Here is a 15,638-nt window from a genome sequence, read left to right as displayed (position 1 = left end):
ACCTAAACACTTGGCATAAGTAATGCATTTCTTCTACAGTGTTGACTTTCAACTTCTTACCTGAATATTTTGCATAGTTCTTGCAAATATTTCTAGTTGCACTTTAATAGGAGTAACTCTATATTTTCTTTTTGGTTTCCTTCTGCATCTAGTGCTAAAGTAAATTTTGTGGCTGATTCTACAATTCTTTGTTTTGAGACTGATCTTTGCACGTTTCTAGAAAATCAGTTTGCCATGTTCCGATTAATAACTTATTTTTTAAATACACATGACTTAACATTCAGGTTCTTTTCCTTTGCTTTTTACATGCTCTTGACCTGCTGCTTGCTTCAGTGTGGGCCTCATTTAATGAATACTGATTTCAGTGAAGTACTATATAAGAACAGTATCTTATCACTACAGCTTAAATCCAGATAACAGACTCTGGTCTTAAAATGCAGTTCTGACCAGGACATTGGGTTTTTTTTTTCTTTTCAGCCCAGTCACTGAAAGAATTTGCTCGGCTTCTGATTGCTGTTGAAGAGGAGAGGAGGCGACTGGTAAGTTTGCTGGCAGTATTGTGTTGCATTGGGCCTTTTTTTGTATGAAATAGTACGCTTTTTTCTATTCCTCCTGAAGTGCTATTTTATTTTTTTTTTGTATTTGTGTAGTAGATGTTAAGTATTTTATAAGATTCACTTGGAATTCTGCAAAGGCAGAAATGCGCTAGCACAGACTGTGGCAATTTTTAGTGCGGTTTTCAGCCAAATACTTTTTGCGTTGATTTAAAAACTATTTCTTCACTCCCCATCCCAAAATAACATTTAAATGCTGCTGTACCTTTCCTCTCATCATGCCCTATTAGTTACAAGGCACAGCAATAAAGTAAACTGTAAACAAAGAGCTTGCAGTGGAAATGTCGGTATTTTTATTTAATGAAATACTCTTAGAGTGTTGTTCAGTGAATGTATCCTAGAAATCCAAGAATATGATAAATAAGTGGTAAGAGAAACCATATTTATCATCCCTGAGAAATCTTGCAGAATACATTATAGATCAGACTTGTCAGATTTGTTCTTCATTATGGTATTCTTACTCCCTTTGTTTCCATACTGATGAATCTACAGATGCAGCTTTGTTAAAGAAATTATAGGTGTATTCTTATACACATACTTTTTAAAAAACTACCATGTAAGCAATGAAACTAGTTTTCTTTTTCCTTCCTTGGAAGTCAATGATGAATAAAGAAGTTGAGGTAAGAATTAACCTCAGGAGGGGGATATTTAAAAATTGTGAAAGTTTAACTAGCTCTAATCCATCCAATAATAACTCTGTCTGTACTGGTTTTCCTTCCTCTTATGAGCACTTAGGGAGGTGAGGAGAAGGATTTTCTGACTCAGATTGGAGCAAACATTAATCCAAGAAGACGCCGGAATATGAAGTTCTCTTATTCCTAGGAGTAAATAACCGTGGGATTGGTCTTCCTCTATTTCTGTTTGCATAAATATTTAATGTGATAACTCCAAAAACATTCATATGGTACAGTTGCATAGTTAATATCACCTAAACCTATAAAAGTGCATATTTTTTTGCTTCATGCCAAATACCTTTTCCTGATAGGTGGAGGAGTGAGGTGACTGTTTAGTACTACCTTAAAGATGTTTACCAGACAACTTAGTAATTACTTAGTTAAACAAGGTTTCAAACTAATAGTTTTCCAGTTTAGGTTAAAGGTTATTGTGAACTAACTATTAGAAAAAGGAAAAGCAATGAATAGGTGGATGTTTTATTTTTCAAACTGGTTAGTCTTTCATAATATGTATGTGTAATTTCCCTTTCTTCTTTTTTTCTCAGTGGAGTCATTCCCTTTTTTTACTTTCAGAAGTTTCTGGTTTCTCTGTAGTTTATAATTTGATCTTTCCATGTAACGTTTTACTTTGTATGCTGTAGGAAGGCCATTAGAGTAAAAGGGGGAAAACCCATAAATTTTATTAAGTGAAAAATGACCAGTCTCACCCTTGGCCAGTAGTGGGTCTGTCTTGGAGCTGGCTGGAACTGGCTCCATCGGGCACGGGGAAAACTTCTAGCAGCTTCTCACAGAAGCCACGTCTGTAACCCTGTTACCAAAACCTTGCCATGCAAACCCAATACACTGAGCTGTTGGATGCTAATGCAGGGTTAGTCTTGGGTGAGATTTCAGTCTCATGGAAAAATATTTTACAAATGGCTATGAGTTCACTAGAATGCAATCATCAAATCATCATGAACAAAGTTGCAAATAGTATTTATGTGTGGAGAAACTGCTCTTGATGGGAAATCATTTGCATCCCGCTTTTCGCTAAGTTTGAAATAACTCCAGTCTGTTTATTCTTCAGACTGAATGCTCATGCTGAGAGCATCGAGGACACGTGGTTATCACATTTGAATAAGAAAAATTCAGCACACTTAAAATTTCTGTTTTTAAAAAGTTTGATCTGCCTGGTGGTGGGATTGATTTAATTATTATTGGAATTAAACTATTAAAGTATCACCTTTATCAAAGATGCTTGGTTTTTATTCTGCACTTCTCTTACTGCAGTTTTCTGCGTGCCATCGTATAAACCAGAGGTCCTTGTGAGGATCAGTGCGCCATGCTATATACTGAACAGATTGCTAGTAATAAGAGTTTTCTGCTTGACAGACTTGCGATTTAACTGTGAAATCTTAAAAAGATTTTTTGCTCATTTCTAAGGAAGTATGAAGCGTTCTGCACACACTTTGATTTCTCTGCTGGAAGCACTTCAAGCCAACCAGTTTACAGATTAGTGATGATTTTAGAAAAAGTTCTGAGCTGATGGGAAAGCTTGAGACAGGACATGCAGGTCTTTAAGATTTTGATTTCCTTTGCTCCTGCATAAAAAGAGAAAACTTGGAAAAGGTGTTGGGGTTTTCTTGGTGTTTTTGTTTTGGTTTGGTTTGGTTTTTTTAAGTTCTTTTTGATGTTTTATGGAAGGCTTGGAGAAAAACAGCTAGTCAGCGTCGAGACTACTTATGGATATGCTTCATTGTACCATTTACAACTTCCTTTTAATTCTTGAAGTGTGTGGCAGTAAAAGACAGTATTGTATCAGCAAATACTATATGAAATGGCAGATGTTAATTTTACTTACCAGCTAATGGTCTTGTTTCCCTGCCTTGATTTTCTTATTACTCATTTATGAGCATGTGTAGGAGCGTATGATTGAAATTTTAATGTGGAAAGTATATATTTGTATCACCAATTTATTTCTCATCTGATGCTTATTAAATTCTTCATAATTAAAATTATTGTTTTGATGAACACAGAGATTGTTGGAGTGCTTGCCCACTGAATGTATAAATTAAGTCTTTCCAAGGAAATAATTTGAGAAGTGCTTAGCAAGTCTTCTGTTCTTGTATGAAGAACCAAAAGGCACTCGGTTTTGTTTTCTTTAGAAGCAGCTAATGAAACAAGATGTTATGAACAGTATGACTGGAAAAAACACAGCAGTGTAAGGTTAAATAAAACTGTGTTTCACATGAATAAATGTTCTGTTGTCTAAAGCTTTGCAGCCATTATTATTGGCAGCAGTAATAATATGGCGATTAATGTAAGTCAGTTTCTTTTATCCTGTCTTTTATTTCCTGATGCTAAAAAATTGTCTGGAAAAAATAAAGGCTGTGCACCAAACATTTACCCTTAAAAGGCAAATAAAGGAGAAAGTAACTCCTAAGTCATCTTTTTTATGATATACAGCTTGATGTTTGATATCTGTCATTTCATGGTGTTGTTAATTTGATGATGCTGTCGGTAAATGGTGCATTAAAATAACCAAACAGCTCTGATTGTTGGGTTTAGAAGTAGCACGAACAGGATAAAAAGTCCAATTCATACCCACCGCCCTTCCAATGACTTCAGCAGCAAGCCACCAGGGAATGCAAAATAATGACCTCTATTTCCCAGTGATTATTAGGGAACAATAGAGATGCTATAATTTAATTTCATGTGAATATTTGGATCTATATCAAGGGACTTGCTTGAAATAATTTCCTTCCGTTCTTGCTGAATTTACATTGTTTCTGTTAAATCAGTGATATGCTTTTTATTTAGAGATTCATGCATTATTTATGTTTCCTATTCGTTTGATATTGTTAGTAAACTTTATAACAAATAGAAATGTGCTGGGAGTGCTATAAAACACTAATTCCTTTTCCTTTCATAGGATTATGCTGTGTTGACATAAGAATAGATGAATTGGTTCATGCTGCTGGTTTCCTCTTCCTCAAGATTCCTTATCAATTTGAAGCATTGAATGTGTTCTTTTAAGTGTTATGCTATCTTGAATGTAACTCCCTGATTAGTTTGAAAATTTACGAAATCCCAAACTGAAACAGGCATCATAACTCTTACATTCCTTGCTACTTACCCAGGTTTTTATGAGTTGCTGGCAAGTGATGAATGGTCCTAGAGCTTTTCTCTCTGGCATTGTGAATCAGCGAGATGTGTTTGGTTACTTTGAATTCCTGATCAATATTAAATACTTCATGGGATAATACAAAAATTCTGAAGTGGATAGTTGTGTGCTATGCTTGATGAATATTTTTCTTTCTGATGTCTGTCCCTTTATATCTCATAATCTTCATGCTTCAGAGTATCTCATTGTTGTGGACTTCTTTTGTATTAACTGGGTGTTCTCTTTGTGATTCTGTATTTGCTTTGCACAAGGGGTCTGATGCTATCTGCTTCCAGGGATGGCATCAAAATAGTCAGGTTTCAAAAGCTGCACTTGAAGAAAAATAAATGAACTGTTAAAACCAGCTATCCGTGGAATGGTACATAAAATCAGATACCGAAGGACACAGCATGTTGTTGAGCAGAATTAACCTTTTCCCTATAGTGTGAAGTGGGTTACAGATTCCATCTGAAGAATAAGCAGACTTCTATCCAAAGGTGCTGCTTATTACTCAATTTATAAAGTGGAGAAATCATGAAGTCGTTTACATTAGCACCCTCAAACTGCAGAGCTTACAGCTGGCATTTTGTTTCACATAGGCTCTCTCTTAAAATGGCAGAAAATAGTGTATGATGATGTTTTTATATATTTGGTAAGAGTTTTCGGTGCTTTTCACCTCTCATACCAATTTTTGTATTTAAATGAATCTTTTTGGTAGGAACCTGCCTGCAAGGAGACTGTCTGAAAGTGTATTACTACAAGTGAAGGAACACCACCACAAATAAGAGAGTTTTTTCGCTTTGTGATTAGGGTTGGGTTTTGTTAGGGTTTGTTTGTGTGGGACCACCCATTTTTGTTGGTTTAAATTAATTTAAAGCTAACTTAAAGCTGGTTTTGAGGGGTTTTGGGGGCACATATCCTCCTGACAATTAAGGAAGCATGTATTGTGGTGTTAACCTAACTTCTTTGAACAGAATTCCTGATTTTTTGCATCAGACTAGTAATTTGGAAATACCTGTTTTCTAAGTAAATGAGCTTTCTGTTGAACAAGGAGCAGTCTTTGGTAAATGGAATTCTGCAAGGTAAGAAAATACTGAGTTGCCCAGAGAGGTGGCAGATGTGTCATCCTTGGAGATATTCAAGGCCAGGCTGGATGTAGTTCTGGGCAACCCGATCTAGTTGAAGGTGTTCCTGCTCATTGCAGGGAGGTTGGACTGGATGACCTTTAAAGGTCCCTTCTAACCCAAACCATTCTATGGTGCTAGGATTCTAATATTTGTTTGGTTATTTTTTAGACTGTCAGCTTACTGTCTACTGACAGTCAAACTAACTTTTAGAAATCTTTGGGAAAACTATTGAAAACAAATCACCTGCCTTTTTGGTGAACCCCCCTTTTGAATACTTCATGCATTTCAGATCTGAAGGCATTATGTTGACTAGAAAACATACAGAGATGGGCAACAAGAAAGGCTGGACACCTGGAAACTCAGGATGAGAAGAGGCTGCCTTCAAGGAGGACTCTTTACATAGCTTTGTTTCAGATAAATTCAATCATTGTTATTTGGAGGCCCAGGATTCATTAATTGCAATGACATATCACAACACCGTTTAAAATTGTTGGCAGATCAGACCTACTAGTCCTCAACAGCAGGTTAACAATTCAGCCCTTAAAATGAGATACTTCTTTCTTTCTTTCTTTTCTTTTTTTTTTTCTTATACAGTTGTCAGTCCTAGTTCCTAAGAACTAACCAGAAAAAAATATCTCAAATCGTATTTCAAATATAACTAAACATTTCTGTCACTATAACCCTGCTTGGTATCCAGTTCCTCCATTATGTTTTATCACAGACTCTTCTGGTCCACTTCCTGATCTGAGTCAGAACTTTGACTCAGATATTGTAAAGCTTAAGTAGATGCTTGAAATGTAGTTTACTGGCAATGTATGCATATGTTTCTCTTCAGGACATGTGTGAATTTTAATGTTCTACATGGTTAATTTGGGTGAATCTTCAATTTTTGTGGAAGATGCTAATTTATTCCATTTATTTTCTTTTATAGAACAGTTTTTGCTCATATTTTCCCGTTTGTCTTTTCTGGAGAAAAATCAGTTTTTTCATTACCTTACATAATACAATATAATATGAGTTCTTATTTTTAAAATATGTAATACTGTTTTGTGGAGGCTTTTGCCTTTTGCCATTGGAAGTCATTGCAGAAGAGAGAGGATGTAGTCAGCAGCAGTGTATGATTTTCTGCTGTGTTTTAGCTCTGGAATGGTTGGAGGAACTGTGCTACAGAAAATTTCAGCTAATGAATGGTTTTCAGAACCAGATTTGTGCCCCATCCACTATCAGTGTAAAAATTGGGAGGTAGCTTATGTGGAGTTCAGCGACATCTAGAAGAATGTTTTTGTATTCATATTAATTGCATATATGTAGAGTATTTCTTGGATTCTCTAAGAAAATATCCAGTCTTCCCTGTTGTGTTGGTACAAGTGTTTATGTGACTGTGTAGTGAATATAATTGGAGAAGTGATCCAGCTGGAAAAACAATTCCTTTGGCCCTGACTTTCTGTCAGCCCCTTCCCCTCAGTTCAGTGCACCAGAGGAAAACAATGACCTTCTGGGCCAGAATTGCGATCAAGAAGATAGTAATTTCTTTGATATAATTGCTGTCAAAAAGATATTAGAGCTATGCCTTCCCTTGCCTACAGATGTTATCTGTGACTGCTATTGACTGATAAATGAAATAAAGAAGCGATAGGCATATTCTTTCAAGCAGGCTTCCTAGAGAGCAGATCTGCAACATGATCTTTTGGTGTGTTCTTGTTGAGGGAGAACTCGCAATGCAGCTTTCCCTCTTGCTGTGTCTTGCGTTAGAAGGAATCCTGTTTGCTGTCTTTCCCTGCACCACTCAAGTACAAAAATGTACGTGTTCAGGGAATGTTTCTTAGCATTTGTGCTCAATTAGAAAAACAAAACAAAACAGGGTAATAAAAGTAAACAGCTCATGTTCTGTTATCATTAATGTAGTTTAACATCTAACATCTGTATGTACGCATGGACATTCTTGAACTTTCCCTAAATAAAAAGTACATACTAGGCCAATTTGGAGGTAAAATTATGGGTGATCTTAGTACAGAGCATTAGCTGGCTTTTCCAAATGACACTGCATTAGCTTCCATAATTTTCACAGATAATAATGTCTAGGAATGCATATGAAGCTCTTAGTGTTACTTTTACCCTTGATACATTCCTATTTTGTTTATAGTTCTAATTTCTCTAATAATTTTCATTCTTTAAAATAATTTGTCCCATTGTTTTTGTGGAAATTAAAAAACCTGAAGTCATCCACATCATCATATGATCATAATCATTTAATTATAATATTTAAAAGATCAAACTGATCTCACTAGAAACTAGTTGCAACTAGTGCCTCTCACATCACGTGTGTCAACACCTGTTGACATCTGAGATGAAAATATATGTCCCTGTTTTCTTTAATATTGCAGAAAGTAGTTGTGGAATCATTTTGCTTTGACAGAATAATGCCATTAATACAGAAAATATTCAGAGGTTTATGATGATCAAGTCAACAGAGAACTTACTGCTCATGTTTTGCACTGTCTTTCTTAGCAGCTTTCTCTTTTGTTTATGCTTTTTCTGTTTCCTTGAAAATGTGAATTGTTTCCTGTTGATATGAATGTCCACAGTGAAGAACTGTGGCACATGCAAAGCCTTTTGTACCCTGTGCTGCTGAGCTTGGTGCCAGATAATTCTGTTGCCTTGTAAATGTACCAGTGGAAGAAGAAAGCAATCTGACTATTTTTAGAGACAGTTTTTTCTGTTTTCCAAGATAGCTGTCATAGAGTGGAATTGTGACATAGTTACTTTCTTGTAGTAAACATTTTTAGTCAGAGGTGTGAAAGCATGTATCTGTCACACTGATCTCAGCTGTTTTGTGTAGACTGATTAGCTGGCATCAAACAGGGGAGCACTTGTCTGTCATGATGGGGCCAAGAGGCTGGATAAGACCTGGGACAATTATTCCAGAGCAAAGGGAGTCGAGATAAGGGGCTTCGCTAGCTCTGCTCCTTGTTTACAATACTTCTTAACATTCAGATATCTATAAAATCTTATACAAACATTATACAAAGCCTTAGTAAGAAGGATTTGATAATTAGTGTCTTTGTAGGATTTGCTTTTCAGTTTTCTGCAGAGAATGGAATTGAAGAAAATCCGTTCATCCAAAATGAAGAAAATACAATGTGTGTTGCAGGAGTACTACAATGTAGATTAATGTAATTGATTCAGTCATCTATTACAGTTTCTCCTGCTTTATATATGTTTGGAGTGCTTATATTTGCATTTACGTCTGTGTGGATTCCTGACTAGGAAGGTGCTTGCTCCATGTTACAATATCAGATGATTACGGGGACTCTTTAATCTTTGGTCTATGAAGCATTTTATTAAAAGATTCAACAGCTTGCTATAAACAGTCCCATGATTTTTACAATGTCCTGGGGAGCTGGCTTGGTGCCTTAGTAACATTCCTTGCAGTTCTTAACTAATCAGCAGTGAGTGCAGCAAGAATAGGAAGTGGTTGTTGAAAACCAGTCAGTAAAACAGTAACGCATGGCCAAATTTCTGAAAAATTCTGGTTTACTTTGCAGCAATTTTTAGATGGCCGCATGCAAAGAGTTGTGGTATCTGTCTCGATGTCCAGTTGGAAACCTGTAACGAGTGGTGTCCCTCAGGGATCGGTGTTGGGACCGATCCTGTTCAACATCTTTGTCGGCGACATGGACAGTGGGATTGAGTGTGCCCTCAGCAAGTTTACTGATGACACCAAGCTGTGTGGTTCGGTTGATACGCTGGAGGGAAGGGATGCCATCCAGAGGGACCTTGACACGCTTGTGAGGTGGCCGATGCCAACCTTATGAAGTTTAACCAAGCCAAGTGTAAGGTCCTACACCTGGGTCGGGGCAATCCCAGGCACAGCTACGGGTTGGGAAAAGAAGAGTTTCACAGCAGCCCTACAGAGAAGGACTTGGGGGTGTTGGTTGATGAGAAGCTTAACATGAGCCGGCAGTGTGCGCTTGCAGCCCGGAAAGCCAACCGTATCCTGGGCTGCATCAAAAGAAGCATGACCAGCAGGTCGAAGGAGGTGATCCTGCCCCTCTGCTCTGCTCTCGTGAGACCTGACTTGGAGTACTGCGTACAGTTCTGGTGTCCTCAACATAAAAAGGACATGGAGCTGTTGGAGCGAGTCCAGAGGAGGGCCACGAGGATGATGAGAGGGCTGGAGCACCTGCCATATGAGGACAGGCTGAGAAAGTTGGGGCTGTTCAGCCTGGAGAAGAGAAGGTTGTGTGGAGACCTCATAGCGGCCTTCCAGTATCTGAAGGGGACCTACAAGGATGCTGGGGAGGGACTCTTAATTAGGGACTGTAGTGATAGGACAAGGGGTAATGGGTTCAAACTTTAATAGGAGAAGCTTAGATTAGATATAAGGAAGAAGTTCTTTACAGTGAGGGTGGTGAAGCACTGGAATGGGTTGCCCAGGGAGGTTGTGGATGCTCCATCCCTGGCGGTGTTCAAGGCCAGGTTGGACAGAGCCTTGGGTGACATGGTTTAGTGCAAGGTGTCCCTGCCCATGGCAGGGGGGTTGGAACTAGATGATCTTAAGGTCCTTTCCAGCCCTTACTATTCTATGATTCTAGGATTCACAAACTGAGATTGCTTGTCATTCCCCAGTGTTGAAGAGTATCATCAAGAGATAGAGAGGCGAAATCCTCCCTTCAGTAAAAGCGCAAAACAAGGGGTTAGTTAGAACGCTGCTTGCTACTTCATTGTATAAATCTAATTTGTTCTTGATTTGATATACTCACTCCATGTTCCCTGTGTTTCAATGCATGTAATGTTGCTTTACAGGACAGCAACTTCCGAAGTGTTTTGAGGCATTCATTGAGTAGCACCCTGGAGTTTATTTTAATGACAGAAATGCAGGTAGTTGCTACTTCAGCTTGTAGACGCTTTGGCTTTCAACACAGTCACTAACCAAGTTTCTTCTCAGATGACTGTTGACAGAAAAAGAGAAAGATGTTTGCACTTCTAAATGACTATTTTGAAGGAATGTGAGTTTTGCTGGATCAGCCAACTTTACAGCCTTAAAGTTCTATGCATTTATTCTATGACTGCAGAGGGAGGAGATGGAGTTGCAGGTAGCAGAGGGTGTGTGCTGTGCCCATTACCAGCCTGTAATAATGTCAGACCATGCTTTTACCTGACAATCTAGCACTTTCTTAATTTTTTTTTAATGGACTCTGAATTTATTTGCACTTCTCCCAGTAGTATGAGGAAAAGTACTTCATTCCTACAAACAACTTATTTTTGATTTTTTTCTTCATTTAGTCTGATCTCAGGAATAGTTTGAAATATTTGTTGTTCTTATCCAGTGTCCTGAGCAATGTGATTAAAAACAGATAACAACACAAGCACTTTATGTACCAAAGGGTATGTAGGAACAAAGATGCCTTTATTTAAAACAAACACCACCACCCAAAAGAACTTCCACCTTTTCATAAAAAACCAAGATATTCTCCCTTAGGGAACCTGTGTAATCTGCATGGGCCGTAGCTGTGTTACACACAGAGATGTTTTATTTTAAGTGTTCTCATTAGGATGTTGTCTTAAGGTTTGCAGAACACTTAGATTGCTTTTATTATTCTGTTCAAATATCCGTAGGAGCTCCAATTACTGTTACTTTGACAAACTTTCTTGAACGCATCTTCCCGAGCAAGTGCTTTTACTTTGAACTTAGACTGAAAAAGATTAACAGTTTTGTTTGGTTTTTTTGGCAGCAATGCCAGTTTGCTATGTACCCACTTCAGAAAACTGACGTGGCTAAAAGCAAAGCAAAACAAACAGGTTTTTAGTGGTTATTTTTCAGCAATGTGACCACAGATTGTTTCAGCATCACATCAACAAAGGGCAAAGGAGGAAGTCAAAGAGAGCGTGAAGAAGCAATGTGAGATCAGCAAACTCTGCTTCAGCTGGCATGACCACCGAAATAAATGCCTGCAAATCTAGCTATGGGTGCAATATTTGTCGCAGCCCTGCTGTTACGACTAGTTGTGGTCAAGGAAAGAGTTTGGGTTTCTGGTAAAAGGAAATTATAGCAGAAATCTGGAAGCCGTATTTGCAGTCCTGCAGAAAGTTTTGAATGATGGGGCCACAGAATTTAGTGGCTTTAAAGATTAAAATATTGTGAGAGCTGCTTCTTTGGATACCTGTCCTTCAGAAAAAGGCTAGCTCTAAAGAAAGCATGCTAGACCTTTTTCTCCCCCTAAGCTGGCTCTTACATTATGTTGAGACCTTTTTACAAGCTAAATGAGAGCTTTCTAAATTGATTTATGTTGTTAGTCATATTTGCATTAGAGCAGAAAAAAGACTAAGAAACCTGTATCTGATACTACTTCTAGCCCTTTTGCTCTAAATGTCTTGTTATGACATATGTCATCCTGTGTCCTACATCCCTTTCTTCATTTTGTGGGCTGTTCCCAACATGCTCATTTTGAACTTTCACCACTGACAATTGGCAGATTCTTCTGAATCATAATTCTTCAGCATTTAAAGCTTAAATAACCTCCGAACACTTCTGTGTGTCAGCTATCAGTAAAGCTTTGTATGCATGCAGCTATAAAATTGTATTTCACAGTATGAAATAATTTTTTTTTTTTTGTAACTTCGTATATTGTATTTTATATTGGTTTATTTATCATTATGCCTAATTTTTAAAGGAACATCATAATGTTTTCCTGTGGTTGTAAGGAACTACGCTGAACAGTACATTGCACATTTGTAATTTACTCTAAATTTTGGTTGGAGTACCAGAGTGCTGTAGACAGAACAAGTTAATGCTGTCAATAGTATGGACATATTGAAAGATTTTTCTATGGATCCCATACCTATAAAACTTCATTTATCTCTGAATAGTTCAGATCTATGGCTAAGCTGCCTTTGTTAAGCAAGTATATTAAGTGTTCATACATGTGCTTATGTTTCCTGAAAGGATGCATACTTCTAATCTTGGAGCTAACAGTTCCTGGGCATAGTACCACTAGAAACAGCTCAGCTGATTTTGGCGTTATGCCTGGACATGTTCATTCATGAAATAGTTGTTAAAACAAAACACAACTTCTAATTGTATTCATCTCTTCAAATAGCTGGTTTCCTCAGCACCAGCTTTCTCCCCCCCTTTTTTTTATTCTTTTTTTTTAAAATTCTTTTATTATTTATTTTTAGCCGTGATGGCACAAGTTGCCCAGAGAAGCTGTGGCTGCCCCATCCCTGGCAGTCCTCAAGGCCAGGTTGGATGGGACTTGGAGCAACCTGGTCTAGTGGGAGGTGGCAGGGGGTTGGAACTAGACGAGCTCTAAGGTCCCTTCCAACCTAAACCATTCTGTGATTCTGGGGCGGTTGGTTTTGTTGGTACTAGAGCGATAACAAATAGTGGATTGTTTGTATCAAGAACCAAACATGGCACATAAGCAAAACATTTAACTATCTGACTCCCTTTCTTAGTGTTTTGTTTCACAGCAGCTGCACAATATAATGCAAAGTGATTCCTGATAGTAATAGATAATAGAGGTTACTAGCTGTTAACCCTACTTTTGCAGTTACTGGGATTGACCCGTGGAGACCTGCAGTGTCTGTGAAGATGAAAATTAATTTTCATACTAGAAGGTAAGACAGATTGGTCATGCACAGCAACTGCACGGCCACGTGTGCTACCAGCAGAACCATACCTGTCTGCTTAACCAGAGCAGCAGGCAAGTATTATGTGGCATAATAAATAAGTGCATACATAGTCCCCATATTTTTTAAATAATTAAGGGGTACATTTGCAACCCAGCTGGTGAAGAAATTTCGGTAAAAGTTAGTCTAGCACAGTATCCTAAAAATGGTCGAAGCTGTTATGGGATGATCAATCCTGGGAATACAGTATCTTTTCAAAGCTGTGATAGTGCAATTACGTTACCTGCTGAAATTTGGAAGGTCCAATTTCCAAATCAGCTTATTAAACTGTTGGGGCTAGTAGCACTTAAAATCTAATACTGTTTTCCCTACTGTAATTATTAGATAGGTTTTCTGGGTCTACTTATACTAATGAAGTTTTGCTAGTTGATAACATTTATATTCAAATGACAGTCATGACAAATGGCTGTGCTTTTACACTGACTGTAATTTACACAAGCTGTTAGTAGTATGTCAAAAGTATTTTCGTAAATTGTGAGTAGATTGTACATCCTTTACAAGCCTTTTCAGCGTTCTAAGCCAAACAAATCACAGTAGCAGAAGTATATTAATACTTTAATGTTGGTAGCAGTTGAAAGGCAAAAAGCATCTGTCTAAATTTTGACTCATAGATTCGTAACACGCCCAGATTTTTTTATATGTATATGAAAAAATGCCCTGTATTTATCATTCTACATTAAACATTGACAGAGTTTGAGTAATTATTCAAGATTGTAAATAACTAAGCATATGTATAGATAATGCATGTATAACTTATCTGCTTCTGTGTTTGTTCATTTATCCTCATGCTATTACTTAGGCATTTTCAGAACCTTTGGAGCGTAAAGCAATGAGCTGATGAAAGAATGAGATCAGGATCTGATACAGCTTCTTTCAGATAGTCTCATTTGCATTTTTTCTGCATGAGTTCCTGAAAAGAGGGAATTTTAACTTTTCCATTTTTATATTATCAGCAGAACTTTTGTTTCTTAGTGTGGGAAGTTCTTGTATGCTGCTTACATCATCTAGCAGAGAAGAGGTAATCATCTGACAGGAAGAAACTGGGAGAGAGTTTAGGCTGTATGTCAGAAAAACTTCCACACAATGAGTTACATTGTGAAATACTTTGCCAAGGAAAATAGAAGTGTCTAAGGCACAAACTGTGACTGAGCCAAGTGTTAGAAAATGTAATGTAGAAACAGTATTTTGTATTACACAAAACAAAGGAACCACTACGTCAGATACAACCATTTCTGGCAATTCAGAATATTTAAAACAAAATCCTAGGTCTAGGAAACATTTTTGCCAGCATCTTGTCTTCTTTGGATTATCCATTTGGTTAGTTTTATCCCTCACTGTTAAACTTCTATTTAAGGGTTTTTGTTTCAGTTAAAATTTTGAGGTGTTCTTATTTTGGATTCCGAAGAATGCTGCTGACATTTGGGCATTCAAGCTCTTGATCTCTTTTAGAAGTCTGTTGCTAAAGAACAGCTTGTGTGTCTGCCTCAATGTTTCCAGCTTGCGTTTAGGAAGAAGGCACCTGCGCTTGGGCTTTTTCGTTTTTTTTGGGGGTTTTTTTGAGGAAAAACTATTTAAAGTCAGTTTAGGAATTCTGACAAATAAAGCTTTTTAAAATAAATGCTGTGGTAAATCTGACAGCTCAACATCCCTTAAGGGATAATATGTGCTAATGAAAAAATATTTGTTTTACTTTTCATAGTAAGTCAGAAAGTTCTTACTTAGATTATTTAAGTGTTTATTTATTCTTCTATTGATTTCCAGCTTTCCCTTTACATCGTAATGGACCTCACAAGGAGGCCTCTTCGGGGTGCAGTCACTCCGCTCTTGAGAGGTTTTGTTGACATCTGCGCAGGGAGGGAAACAGGCCTGGCCGCAAAATTTACAGATTGGGATTTGGAAAAGCAAAGAGAAAAAGTAGTAAACATACGGAACTGATTTGGGGTGACTCTTAAGTAGGTCTAACAGCCGAAGTGAAAGTGTCTGGGAAGGTTTAAGGTAGGGACTTCAGCTTTAAAATAAGGACTTTGTAAAGTAAACTTTGTTGCTTATTTGCTAAGATATATCTTAATCAGGTAATTTCTGTAACTGTTAATGTGTTGCTTTTTAAAAAGAGTAAAGAGAAAAAAGCCACACAAACTCTCCACCAAAAAAGATTCCTTCACTTCTTGAAGATTCCCTCCAGTACAAGAAGCTTTGGTTTTGTTGTGTTTCGTTTTTCTTCATGGGGAAAAAATACTTTTCTTTCTTACCATTAAAAATACTGTGAAGCATAGGTACACTCGAATTTTGATCTATTTTTTCTTAATTAGTTCTTTGCTCCAATTATGCTGTTTCCTGTGTTTATATAGCCATTTCCCCCTTGATAATGTGTAATGTAAACATTCGATCT

General features: G+C 37.4%; 1 protein-coding gene across 2 annotated transcripts in view; it reads left to right on the top strand.

The window, feature by feature from the left end:
* The window catches only part of ARHGAP42 (Rho GTPase activating protein 42), a 159,358-nt gene that overhangs the window by 56,259 nt on the left and 87,461 nt on the right, over positions 1–15,638 (top strand). Inside the window, exon 3 of one of the 2 annotated variants that reach the window (XM_030475695.1) lies at positions 478–539. The exons of the other annotated variant lie outside the window; for it this stretch is intronic. Coding sequence (XP_030331555.1) covers positions 478–539 — 62 coding nt within the window. The remainder of the gene's footprint in view (positions 1–477; positions 540–15,638) is intronic. 2 annotated transcript variants of the gene reach the window in all.

This window comes from Strigops habroptila, chromosome 2 (genome assembly GCF_004027225.2).
Source record: "Strigops habroptila isolate Jane chromosome 2, bStrHab1.2.pri, whole genome shotgun sequence".
Lineage (NCBI taxonomy): Eukaryota > Metazoa > Chordata > Aves > Psittaciformes > Psittacidae > Strigops > Strigops habroptila.
This window is presented reverse-complemented; position numbering and strand designations above follow the sequence as displayed.